At 41.0% G+C, this 13720-nt stretch overlaps 1 protein-coding gene across 1 annotated transcript in view; it reads left to right on the forward strand.

Moving 5' to 3' along the window:
* EP300 (E1A binding protein p300) overlaps window positions 1–13720 on the forward strand; it is a 69916-nt gene that overhangs the window by 38882 nt on the left and 17314 nt on the right. The window contains exons 11-20 of the mRNA XM_060025726.2: window positions 1090–1167; window positions 1629–1738; window positions 3373–3510; window positions 3774–4211; window positions 5635–5814; window positions 6036–6180; window positions 8297–8415; window positions 9618–9857; window positions 10279–10367; window positions 12399–12479. Coding sequence (XP_059881709.1) covers window positions 1090–1167; window positions 1629–1738; window positions 3373–3510; window positions 3774–4211; window positions 5635–5814; window positions 6036–6180; window positions 8297–8415; window positions 9618–9857; window positions 10279–10367; window positions 12399–12479 — 1618 coding nt within the window. The remainder of the gene's footprint in view (window positions 1–1089; window positions 1168–1628; window positions 1739–3372; window positions 3511–3773; window positions 4212–5634; window positions 5815–6035; window positions 6181–8296; window positions 8416–9617; window positions 9858–10278; window positions 10368–12398; window positions 12480–13720) is intronic.

Here is a 13720-nt window from a genome sequence, read left to right on the forward strand (position 1 = left end):
CAAAAGTACTACAGAGAATACTGAAGCAAATATAAAATGAAATGAGAAAGGTCTCTAAAGTAAATACTACCTGGTAGCTTTTTTTTTTTTTAATGAATTTATTTATTATATTATTTATTGTTTCTGGCTGCGTTGGGTCTTTGTTGCTGCTTCATTGCTTTTCTCTAGTTGCAGCGAGCGGGGGCCACTCCTCATTGCAGTGTGCAGGCTTCTCATTGCGGTGACTTCTCTTGTTGTGGAGCATGGGCTCTAGGCACACGGGCTTCAGTAGTTGTGGCACGCGGGCTCAGTAGCTGTGGCTCGAGGGCGCTAGAGCGCAGGCTCAGTAGTTGTGGCACATGGGCTCAGTTGCTCCGCAGCATGTGGGATCTTCCCAGGCCAGGGCTCGAACCCGTGTTGCCTGCATCGGCAGGCGGATTCCCAACCACTGCGCCACCAAAGAAGCCCTACCTGGAAGCTTTAAAGAAAGAAGAAAAAAACGGAAGATACCATAAACATAATTAGTGAGCAAACCAAGGAAACTATTTTCATATTAAAGGTGCTAGTTTCCTTAATATACATTTAGAGTATATACATATGTATATTTTCATCATTCTTAGTTATTTCTATTTTTGTATTTGTTTTAAGAGCTGCATGATGAGATAAAGTGCAGTGTAATATGTATTATTTAAAGTCAGTGTTCACAATGGGCTTGTATGCATAAAAACACATTATTGGGGTACACAGTCAAACTTGGTCACTGGATAGAATCTGTGGCTATTGTCTATAGAGGTATTCTTCATACCAATGAAATAATCAGGCTTGATCAAATAACAGCATATTAAATGCTGTATTAGTCTGTTTAAATATGAGCTTTTATATTATTGTCCTGTCAGTGCTGAAAGCACCCTGGTTCATAAAGAAATGTACTAAAACCATTTGGAGGCATTTTCTTGTGTTCCAGAAATAACATTTTCTTCAGGTTCCTGTCTACTTCATAGCTTTATTTTTTTGATATTCAGACTGAATTCTGTAAGTTATACTTTATTTTTTAAAGGGGAATGGCTGCCTAAAAGATGCATTTCTAACCATTTCTGTATTCCATTCTAGATGGCCCTCTACCTGATCCATCTATGATCCGTGGCAGTGTGCCAAACCAGATGATGCCTCGGATAACTCCACAACCTGGTAAATTATGAGGGAAATCGGTGTACTTAACCATGGCTTTTTTTTAACAGAGTTCCTAGTGTATTACAAGATTACACCTGCCGCAGGCCAGCAGCAGCTATCATAATTACCTGCCTGAGAAATCAGAAAGCCTTTTATTAGAGTGGGAGCCCAGGGAGGAAGGAAGGGTGAAGAGCAGATTGGCTGACAGGTCAAGGGGCAAAAGACATTAAATGATCAAGCATCCATTTAAAAACAACTAGCCAAGATGAAATTTATTCCAGATTGTAAAATTTGGTTCAGAGACCATACATTCATTAACAGTGCCCTTCTGTGGCTGCTGTGAATTAAACAGAGATTCACAGTTGGAAGCAGGTGCCTTTATTTGTCCTGATACAGTGACATAGAATCATAAATAAGAACTCTTTTATTCTCCAATTACATGAAGGTGTTCAGATCTAATATTTTACACTTACTCACAGGTTTGAATCAATTTGGCCAGATGAGTATGCCCCAGCCCCCTATTGGACCCCGGCAAACCTCTCCTCTTCAGCACCATGGACAGTTAGCTCAACCTGGAACTCTCAACCCGGTAAGTTTGACCTCTGAGTAATCTTTGGCCTTTACTTGACATTTTTAAAATCCTTTTTTCTTTCAGAGAACAAATTCTCACACTTGCTTAAACAGCTAACTATACATAATTAATTCTTAACACTGATTTTTTTCTATAATTCTGTTGTATTTACCCTTAATATAGACATGATTAAATAATTAAAACTAAACCATATACCACAATTAGGCAGAGAATACTAAAGTCCTTAATTTTCACCTACCTCTTTTACCTGTATGCGTTGTTTTTAGAAATTTATCCTACATAAATAATTCTTGAGATACTAAAAGGATATAATTTGAAGGGCTTCCCTGGTGGCGCAGTGGTTGAGAGTCCGCCTGCTGATGCAGGGGACACGAGTTCGTGCCCCGGTCCGGGAAGATCCCACATTCTGTGGAGCAGCTAGGCCCGTGAGCCATGGCCGCTGAGCCTGCGCGTCCGGAGCCTGTGCTTTGCAACGGGAGAGGCCACAACAGTGAGAGGCCCGTGTCCCGAAAAAAAAAAAGATATAATTTGAAGAAAATGCATATTAAGGATGCTACGTTATGTACTGTGTTTTAGGAAAAGGCCATAGCCTGAATGTACTGTAAGGGATTATGTTTAAATTACAGTACATCTGTAAATTGGAATGCTTCATAAGCAATAATTTCAGAATTTATATGATGGCATGAAAGGTGTTTACAGCTTTAAGTGGGAAAATCAGGTGTCTAAAGTATATTTATTATAGGATCCTGTATCGTTAAGGACTTTCTTGATTATAATTTATATAAAATAAACACTAAAAGAAAGATTTCCTTCCAAATACTGTTCATATATAGTCACAGTACTAGAAAGCTTGTAGGAGCAGCCAGTCGCCACTGCCTGGAGTCTCAGTGTTGAGTAGTCTGCATACTTTGACACAGTCATCTCTCTTCCGTAATGCCTCTCTCCCCCAAACACAGAACCTACCCAGGCAGGAAACTGTCAAGGGTGATGGAGGGGCAGTTGCCTGATTTTAGAGCGTGGAGAAGATGGCCTCTGAGCATCTCACTGCTCCTTGTGCAAATTCTAAACCTGTCATCCAGCTTTCAATATTGTCCCCAACCCTTACCCTGCCTCTCAGAGTTAGTTAGTACTATCAATTGTTAAGCCTCTTTGGAGTTGTCTAGCACCAGTCTGCTGTATTTAATGAGGGGTCTTATTCTTCATTTTAACCTATGAAACAAATACCTTTCTTAGACTTTGAAGTTCTTGGCCTTTGGTATCCATAATTACTCACTATGGAGTCTTATAGTTTGTGCTTTAACAATACCGCCTACGTAAGCAAAGACCTCATGAAATTGTGATTCGCTCTCCTCACTTATAAAACAAACGGAGTGTATAGGCAGTTACCTATGTGCCTCGTTCTAGATGCATTTGTGCAATTTCTTGACGGTGGGCTTAGGTAAGCTGTGACGCTGTTCTCCATTATCTTGGCATGAGCGTCAGCTGTTGTAGCACCACTTTCTTCCTTTCCTACCCCACCCTCCCCATAGCAGAGCCAGAGCAATTGGTAATTCCAGCTATAGTAGAATAACTGAAAAAAAGCAATTTGGTGCTCTGTGTTTTTTTGTTTTTGTTTTTGTATGTGTGTACAGCCTATGGGCTATGGGCCTCGCATGCAGCAGCCTTCCAGCCAGAGCCAGTTCCTTCCTCAGACTCAGTTCTCAACACAGGGAATGAATGTAACAAATATGCCTTTGGCTCCGTCTGGCAGTCAAGCACCAGTGTCTCAAGTATGTCTCACAAATGGGTTTTTTGTTGTTGTTGTTTTTTTAAACTTGTTTCCGTGATTCCTGGAACTTCTTAATTTGGGTTTTTACAGAGAAGGGTGACAGCAAAGAATGGGTGGAAATAGATGATTAAGCTTTTAATAAAAACAGTTATGGACATGGTATTCTGAACATGAAAGGATTACTAAGTCTACTTAATTACATACTGTATTGGTTGGATTTTCAATTCTGTTCTGAATTGCGTCTTATGTTTTTCATTTTAACAGGCACAAATGTCCAGTTCTTCCTGCCCTGTGAACTCTCCTATAATGCCTCCTGGGTCCCAAGGGAGCCACATTCACTGTCCCCCTCTCCCTCAACCAGCTCTGCATCAGAACTCACCCTCACCTGTACCTAGTCGTACCCCAACCCCTCACCACACTCCCCCAAGCATAGGGGCTCAGCAGCCACCAGCAACAGCAATTCCAGCCCCTGTTCCTACACCTCCAGCCATGCCACCTGGGCCACAGTCCCAGGCTCTACATCCTCCTCCAAGACAGACACCTACACCGCCACCAACACAACTTCCTCCCCAAGTGCAGCCTTCACTTCCTGCTGCTCCTTCAGTTGACCAAGCGCAGCAGCAGCCTCTGTCCCAGCAGAGTACAGCAGCCTCTGTGCCCACCCCGACGGCGCCACTGCTGCCTCCGCAGCCGGCAACTCCAGTAAGCAGAGACGGGGCTTTAAGCAGGATCGTGTCAGCTGTGCTGTAGTTTTACACTGCTTCTGTGCTGTTTCTTTATTCTTTTCTCCCTTTTTTTTTTTTTTTTTGGCCGCATTACATGGTTTGTGGGATCTTAGTTCCCCAACCATGGATCCTGGCCCGGGCACACGGCAGTGACAGTGCCGAGTCCTAATCACTGGACCGCCGGGGAATTCTCTGTGCTGTTTCTCTTCTGTGTTGTTTCTTCTCTTATTGTTGTCTCCGCAGTTAGACTAGAATCTGTTTATAGTTACAGACCTTCTTTCTCTTTTTTTCTTGCTGTCGTACCTAACGTAGGAGGAGCTCAAAAGATTTTGTTTAGATCGTATGTTGACCATGGTCATGTTGTATTACGAGGCTCGAAGGCATGTAAGGAGAGGTGACAAAGGGAGAGCATCGACAGTACATTTAATACCCCACGTGAATTTTACAGATATTTAAAGAATCTTTTCATACAGTCTGAACTGATGTACTCAAGAGCAAATGAACAAAATCATCGATTTATGAGTGTCTGTGGTACTAGCCAAAGTTAGAAAATTCATCATGTAAGAGATTAGAAAACTATGGGCCTGAAACAAACCGGTAGCTTCCTTGTGAAAGGCTTGTTATCTATATAGTAGAGATCCAAATGCACATTTAATACTTGCATTCTTACTAATAGAACTCTATGTGTCACAATCTAAAACTTTCTACTTGATCACTGATACTAATATTTCAGTTCTCTGTCATACTGGCAAGCTGAGGATCCCCATGAGTTATAGCTACTTCATAAAACGTTGCTTATCCATGACTGGTTCATCTTAGCTTCTGATATGTAAGGAAAGGCAGGATGCAGAAAGGAAACTTAATTCTATGTAGGATAGTTTCTGAAAATACTAATTTCTCATTATGAGATATCTTATTGGAAGACTTAGGGGAAAAACAGAGATTGCTAGTTATCCCATTAAAGTGTGATGATTCAAAACAGCTGCTTATTGTGGGAGTTCATAATATTCTCTCTACTTTCCTGTACATTGAAACCTTTTCTAATGAGAAGTTTAAAAGAAAAGATTGCCAGTCATCCTTGTTCTCTTTCCATTTTTCTATAAACATGAACTCCTCTGAGGTAGTCATTTCTGAAACCCCCCTCCCAGGCACACTGCCACAGAATGAGTTACTGAAGAAACAGTTGCCTACTCTTTTATCTGCAACCAACCAACCTATATTTGCAAGTCCTCAGTCTCCTATTCTTGAGTGTAATTTACTTCAAGGGGGCGAAATAGGTTGAGTAAGTGAAAGCACCATCAGTGGGTGTAATGACACTAGCCTAAAGATAGGTAGTTAATCATGCCATCTTGTTGTGTGTAATAGGCAAACTTTTTGTTTTTCCCCCTCTTTCTACCCAGCTTTCCCAGCCAGCTGTAAGCATCGAAGGTCAGGTATCAAACCCTCCATCTACTAGTAGCACGGAAGTGAATTCTCAGGCCATTCCTGAGAAGCAGCCTTCACAGGAAGTGAAAATGGAGGCTAAAATGGAAGTGGATGCACCAGAACCAGCAGATACTCAGCCAGAGGATATTCCAGAGGTGAGAGTAGGGCAGTTACTGCTGTTTTTTGGTTAGGACCTCTGTCTAGGAATTCAAACATGTTACAGGAAAGTATTCTATAATTAGGTCTTATTTTATTGATTTCCATATGAAAAAGGGTCTTCAGCTACATCCACAGGGGAGAGTAAGTAAGATAATGATGTTATTGCTTCTCAGTTACATGTCTTTAGAAAACCAAAAATTCCTACCTTGCCTTTTAGACTAAAGCAGAAGACTGTAAAGTGGAACCTACAGAAACAGAAGAGAGAGGCACTGAATTAAAAACTGAAACAAAAGAGGAGGAAGACCAGCCAAGTACTTCAGCAGCCCAGTCATCTCCAGCCCCAGGACAGTCAAAAAAGAAGAGTGAGTCTCTTAGGCTCTGTGTTTGTGGAGACAGAGTAAAAACCAAAGACCTTAGTAGAGTGAGATTGGATTTCTTGGGCCTTGGAATTGAATTTTAATGTGATTTCATTAAGCTTGGAGCCCTTGGCCTGGTCTCTTCATTATTGCTAATGTTGGAGAAGAAATTTTCTTTCCTTTAGGTATATGTGCATCCTACAGTCACTGGGTGGCTAACAATTTCTCAAATTTATCTTTGTTAGAGGACAGAAATTATTAAATAATATTCTTGACTAAAATGCAGGAAATAATAGCAATAATAATATTTTTTGTTAACCTGCTGTGCGCCAGGCACTGTGCTACAACCTGCCGTGTCTCATCTAAGAACTTCACAGCCCCTCTGTGAGGTTACTGATCACTGTTTTACAGGCAGGAAAACTGAGGCTCAGCAAGGTCAAGTAACACTTCCCAGCTCACTCAGCCCAGGCAGGCTGATTCAGAGTCTCTGCTCTGAACCACGCTACTGAATATTAATGAGTCAAGCCAAGCAAGCAGCAATGCTTAGCAGAGAGTGTTAAACAATTCCCACAGAAATTAGTTTACTAACTAGTTTAGGACTGGAACTTCTCGTGGCTCTAGTGACCCCTTCAATGGCACAGGTAGGACTTATCTCAAAGAGGAATCTGCTGGCTCCTGAAGATGACGTATACAAAAGTGCTCCATGAATACAATATACTTTAAAATGATGGGGTTAAAAAATTATTTTCATTTAAAAATAAGGTTGTTGGGACTTCCCTGGCGGTCCTGTGGTTAAGGCTCCACACTTCTACTGTAGGGGCATGGGTTTGATCCCCCGCGGGTCGGGGAAGTAAGATCCTGCATGTGCATGGCATGGCCAATGAATGAATGAATAAATGTTTGTTATATATGGAGATGTTATTTTGATCTAGGCTGCAACAAACCCAATCTTAATATTAGGAATCTGCTTTTAAAACAGCTAATCTCACAAATTTGCTCAAAGCACAACAAAGTATGAGACAAAGAAGATTCTCCCGTCTGTCTGATTTTTTTCATGTCAGCCCCCACCATGTGGTGAAAAAATACTCAAGGTACTGACAGATATACCCCCTTGAAGATAAAATTAATTTGTAAATAGAAGAAGTAATAAGGCCTCTCTGCTCAGACTGATTCAAAGCTCGAACTGGACCCTTAATGGCCAGCTTCTTAAATGGTAGTTTAAATTAATTCCATTTGGGACATGCCAGCAAATCTTTCCTGACTTTTGGGAGACATACTGAGAACACATTTGAGCATAATTTGATCAACTGAGTCCATCATTCTGGCAATAACAATTTAGTTCTTTCTTTAGACTGGAACCTAACATTTGCCATTAAAATAGTAAATACGTCTTCTGCTGAAGCTCTAAAACATCAAACATTTCAAAGGACTCTTGGCCTTCAGTGGCTCTGATTCCTTTGGCGATAAGACAATACCAGGTCTAATTTCTGACTTGTTACATGCTGATACCAGGAAGGAGGGCTTCTTCCGTTCTTGCTTCACAGCATCCCCCGCCTGTCGTATCTTTTGGAACATTCTGACAAGTCTTTTCATAAATTTTTGGAAGGCTTAGCATTCTGTTTCTACTTGGTCAAGACTATCTTAACTGGGTTTCTGACTGAGAAATTATCTGAGCCATGAAGGGTATTTAAAGGTGACTAGACAAGATGGATTTTTTTTTTTTTTTTTTTTTTTTTTTTTTTTTGCGGTACGCGGGCCTCTCACTATTGTGGCCTCTCCCGTTGCAGAGCACAGGCTCCAGATGGGCAGGCTCAGCGGCCATGGCTCACGGGCCTAGCCACTCCACGGCATGTGGGGTCTTCCCGGACCGGGGCACGAACCCGTGTCCCCTGCATCGGCAGGCGGACTCTCAACCACTGCGCCACCAGGGAAGCCCCTCGACAAGGTGTTATAAAGGATCTCTCTGAACCAGGAAATAGAAACACCCTTAGTGATATTTCATGGGGATAATGTAGAGAATTTTGTGTTTTCTGAGCCTTGAGATATATTTTATAGTTTTGACTTGAACCTTTTTTCCTCTTTTGCTTAATTGGTAACTAATTTCAAATATACTCTTCTTAAGTTTTCAAACCTGAAGAGTTACGACAGGCATTGATGCCAACATTGGAGGCACTTTACCGACAGGATCCAGAATCCCTTCCCTTTCGTCAACCTGTGGACCCCCAGCTTCTAGGAATCCCTGTAAGTATGTGGTGGTACTTCTCTTTTCTTTTAAAATTTGTTAACAGCTTTATTCGGATACAGTTCACATATTGTACAAATCACCCATTTAAAGTGCACAGTTTAATGGTTTTTGTGTATTAACAGAATTGTGCAGTTATCACCACAGTCAGTTTTGGATGATTTTCATCACCCCAAAAAAGAAACCCCATTTCCATAAGCAGTCACTCCCCATTTCCACCTACAGCCCCTACTACCAACCAACTGCTGGTCTGCCTTCTGCCTCTGTGGATTTGTCTCTTCTGGACATTTCATCAAAGAGAGTCTTACAGTATGTGGTTCTTTGTGACTGGATTCTTTCACTTAGCGTAATGTTTTCAAAGTTTGTCCATATTGTAGCACAAATCAATACTTCATTCCTTCTTACAGCCCAGCAATATTTCATCATATGGATGTGCATACATTCTCTTTATCCATTTATTAGTTGATAGACATGTGGGTTGTTTATACTTTTTGGCTGTTGGGGATAGCACACCTGTGAATGTTTACATACAAATTGGTGTGTGTATCTTTTTATTTCTCTGGGGTATATATCTAAGAGTGAGATTGCTGGATCATATGGTTTATTTATTTTTATCACTTGAGTAGCAGTAGTTCATGATAGGAAAGATAGATCCAAATTAGCTTCATCTGCTTTTAAAGTTGCCTTTATACACCAGGCTGCTGGGAGGTTTCATTTGAGTATTTTAAGTTGTATTGGATAAGTCATTGGAGTGCTTCGAGGGGCAAAAATCTGTTAGAATCTTTTTTTTTTCCCCTATATTTTTCTGTGGCCTTAGACAGATCACCAATATTTTCTGGGCTTAGTTTCATCTGTAGGCTGCATCTAGTACTAAAATGTGAAGGGTCTTTGATTTCTTGGTCTTTTAAGTTGATCACACATGTACTATGGTAAAGTATCTAGAATCGCTCCTGTAGACGATCAGCTTGCTCCTACAAAATCCAGAGTAGTTGTTATTCTCTCTGCCCCTGGCTGCTTCATATCTCTGTAGACTAATGATTTAAAATAGTGATGGGTATCGATCATTTCTTTGGAAATACAGACACATCAGAGACTCAACATTATCCAGAAAATTTATAATGATTATAGCAAGATATGCTGTGGACCTTGAATATAGTGAGACTTTTGGATAATGTTGTTTGGTGTCACTTTGTCCTTCTAGGATTACTTTGATATTGTGAAGAGCCCCATGGATCTTTCTACTATCAAAAGGAAGTTAGACACTGGACAGTATCAGGAGCCCTGGCAGTATGTGGATGACATTTGGCTTATGTTCAACAATGCTTGGTTATATAATCGGAAAACATCACGGGTGTACAAATACTGCTCCAAGCTGTCTGAGGTCTTTGAACAAGAAATTGACCCAGTCATGCAAAGCCTTGGATACTGCTGTGGCAGAAAGGTAAGAAATGTTTGCACAGATAAGAACTGCATGGAAAACTTGCCAGTTAGAATCCTGAGTCATCAGATTGTAAGTTCATCTTGGATAGGGACTTGGTCGTATTTACCTGTGGTGCACGGGGCGTGGCATATACTAGTTTTTCTGTACATGGCAATTCACATTGAGCTCCTCTTGTCCTCTTCAGTTCTTTGGTAAATGGTGGAAGGATATGACTGTTAAGCTTACCTCAGAGTGGTGGAATAAAACAGTAGCAAACAAGATTAGTTTTAGTTCAGTGAACTGTCTTGGAAACTGAAATAACCCATTATAAGAGACATAATGAGAAGTAAGGCTTCACTAACTTCTGTTTCTGATTTACTTGCCAGTGTAAATATTTTAGCTTGCCCTTCAAACCATATTTAACAAATGGTTTCTTTTGCAGTTGGAGTTCTCTCCACAGACACTCTGTTGCTATGGCAAACAGTTATGCACAATCCCTCGTGATGCCACTTACTACAGTTACCAGAACAGGTAAGCTCGACCTGTGTGGACCATGGTCAGAGTGTCCGCGTGTCCAGGGAGTGCATGCGGATGGACCAGCACACATACAGTCATGGTTCATGTGTAACTTGCTTGAAAACAACTGTACAGCACAAGTTCTGGTATCAGTTTTCTGGGCCCTTATTTTTATAAGGCAGGAACCCAAGGCATTAAGAAGTTAAGCAACTTTATGAGTTGGTGGCATACCTGGGATTACGTCCCAGGCCCCATATTTTTTTCCCACTGTCCTTGTATAGCTCACCACAGCCTCAGGCAAAAACAAAAAAGTTTCAAACTGATTGATCTACTTCCCTGTGAAATTGCTGCCATCTATTGCCATTCCCAAAACCACCCAGAAAACTTTAACCAAAAGTTTCCTAGCCAGCTGTATCTTTTAGGAAATGTTTCCTTTTTGTGTGCAGCTGATACCTAAGTTTTTCTTGGAGTATGTAAAAACAAAGGATCCCAGGGTATTTGCTTTGCCTCTGTTGGGCACATTAAAGAGACCTCTGTACCAGACTGTTCCTTACAAAAATTTGCATATGACCATGGACGGTAGGCTTCTAATAAATTAGACACTTCTGCCTTATTTTCTCCTGCTCAAATAAGGGCTGTAATCACACAAATTGGATTTGCTAATCTATCTTAATCATGATTTGTCTCTTATTTTGTGTAATCAGCCAGCAGTATAGCTGGCATGGGATGTAAATAAAAAAGCAAGGCTGGACAGTCAATACTTTGATGACCCAAACCCATGGTGGTCGTTTTTTGCTGAACTTGTGTGCTACAGATGTATTTCTAGCTTTGAAAAAGTCACTTAAGCTTTTTGTTTTATTTACAAAAAGTTAGGTGCACTCCCCTAATGCTTTGTAGTCATAAGAATCTATAGTGTTTTACTCCTTAAAACCTAGGAAAAGTGGGGGTTCAAGTTGTTCAAGAAAGCAAGTGACTGGGCTTCCCTGGTGGCACAGTGGTTGAGAGTCCGCCTGCCGAAGCAGGGGACACGGGTTCGTGCTCCGGTCTGGGAAGATCCCACATGCCACGGAGCGGCTGGGCCCGTGAGCCATGGCCGCGGAGCCTGTGCGTCCGGAGCCTGTGCTCCGCAACGGGAGAGGCCAGAACAGTGAGAGGCCCGTGTACCGCCAAAAAAAAAAAAAAAAAGCAAGTGACAGCTGGCATGCTGTAATCTCATGCTATAATCTTGGCATTTATGTACCTTTTTTGGATTTTAAGCACCAATCTACAGCGCCCAGGAATATATAATCATGTATCTGCATACACCACTGCCTTTTCCCTCTTAAACTATGTCAGTTGGTGGCTACAATCAGTGTTTAACTGCTTGTGCAGACTTTTTATTGTACTTATGTGGCTTCCTTGGGATCAAAAGGAAATTTGGGGTGTTTTTTCAAACCACAGTTGTTTCTAGATGATTGTTTCCTGGTACTGTATCCATAGTGGATTTTTTTCTTTGGAAGTGGGGAAGGTTTTTTCTTTGCTATGTTTAGGTAATAGAGTAGTAGTTCTTCTCTCCACAGTATATTTATCCTACTTTCGATTATTTGCATCAAGTAGCATAAATTACTAAAATGAAAGGCTGTAGGTCTGTGTGAGACTTGTTTGTTTTATTTGCTGTAATCATTTGCTACTTGTGATCCCATTGAGATATTTAATGCTAATCTGTGCTTTGCCTTGGCTTTCTGCTTTGTGTTGTCTTGTCTTGCTTTTATGTTTTTTGTTGTCCTGCAATCCCTCATTTCTTCGTTTGTTTTGTGTTTTTTTTTTTCTCCCTCATGCTTGTCGTTGTCTGCACTTGGCTTTGATTGCAAAAAACAAAAACCAAAAACAAAACCCAAACTGTGGTGCCCATAAATCTGCATCATTGAATGTCCTTGTCGCCGTTGATGACCTGCTCTCTGCTCCCGTCCCCCTCTTGGCCTGCTGTGATTGGTGGCTTCGTTGCTTGGCTTGGGCTGTGTTGTGTGAACGGAACAGTTCACCCCAGTATGGCCTTCTTGCCGACAGGTATCATTTCTGTGAGAAGTGTTTCAATGAAATCCAAGGGGAGAGCGTTTCTTTGGGGGATGACCCTTCCCAGCCTCAAACGTAAGTAACTATATTATTTTGGAAAGTATTCTCTTATTTCTCAGTTTGTTGTCAGGTGATTATGCTCAGGCTTCTAAGTGGTCTTGGGTTATGCTGTCCAGTATCGTATAGCCACAGGTAGCTATTTAGATTCAAATTAATTCAAAGTAAATAAAATTTAAAATTCCCAATTTCAGTTACTCAGTAGACAATCTGTGGCTAGTGGCTGCCATATTGGTCAGCACAGATAGAGAATATTTCCATCACAGCAGTGAGTTGTGTCGGTACTGATCTAGGGAATACATCAATATTGGATGGTCATTTCAGATATATTTCTTCTATAGGGAAATAATCAGCTTCTCCTAAAAAGTGAAAGGCTGTAGTGCAAGGGAACTTCATTGTTAACTGTTTTGAGTTTGAGAGGAATTGAACAAATATAACCACCTTACAGCCTTCTCATAAAGGTTAACGATACCAAAGTCATTATAATCGTCAGTGTCATTTAACATCATTAGGGGTTTAGGAGTTTGTGAGAGTGATTTATTAGAAAGAGACTTGGTTGGACATTCACAATCTCGCATGCTCTTGTGGTTTGGTAAATGCCAAGAAAAATTTTTAAACATAGCCTAAACTGCCTCATAGTACTTCTGATCTCTAAGATTTAGTTTACACACACAAATTTGGACTGTTTTAGGAAGAAAGAACTATTTGGTGTCCTTTTAATATTCTTCAGCTTCTTTTCCGGTTTAACCTATAATAAACAGTCAATTCAGAACATTTCCCCAAAAAGTATGGAATTGTTATGTTACTAGTAAAAACAGGGCTTCTGAGAAAAACTGGTTAGTGTTTTCAAATTGGGTTTTCAAGTTGTACTTTTTCTTCAGTCACCATTGACATATAATATAGTGGGGTCTGGTACTGGTCTTGGGGTAGATACTGGGTCCCCTTGAACCTTAAGAGATTTTTCTGACCTTGGGTAAACCAGGGAAGTCAGGTCTGATGCAGCAAAGGGAGGCAGCCTTACCATGGGTACTACTGAGTGGCTTACCACATGTTCTGTACCTTAGGACAGCACCACTCTGACTGTGAAGAGTGTAGAAACCCCTCTTGCAGTTCCTCAGGTCAGCAGTGAGCCTGGGAGTATGCGGTACTAACAAGTTCCCAGGTCCTTCTAGACTGCTGGTCTTTAGAACACACTTCGGGTAGCAAGACCTTAGGCCAGGTAGCGATGAATCTCTAGCCTGTAACTAATAGAAAACAGT

The sequence above is a fragment of the Delphinus delphis genome, chromosome 11 (genome assembly GCF_949987515.2).
Source record: "Delphinus delphis chromosome 11, mDelDel1.2, whole genome shotgun sequence".
NCBI lineage: Eukaryota > Metazoa > Chordata > Mammalia > Artiodactyla > Delphinidae > Delphinus > Delphinus delphis.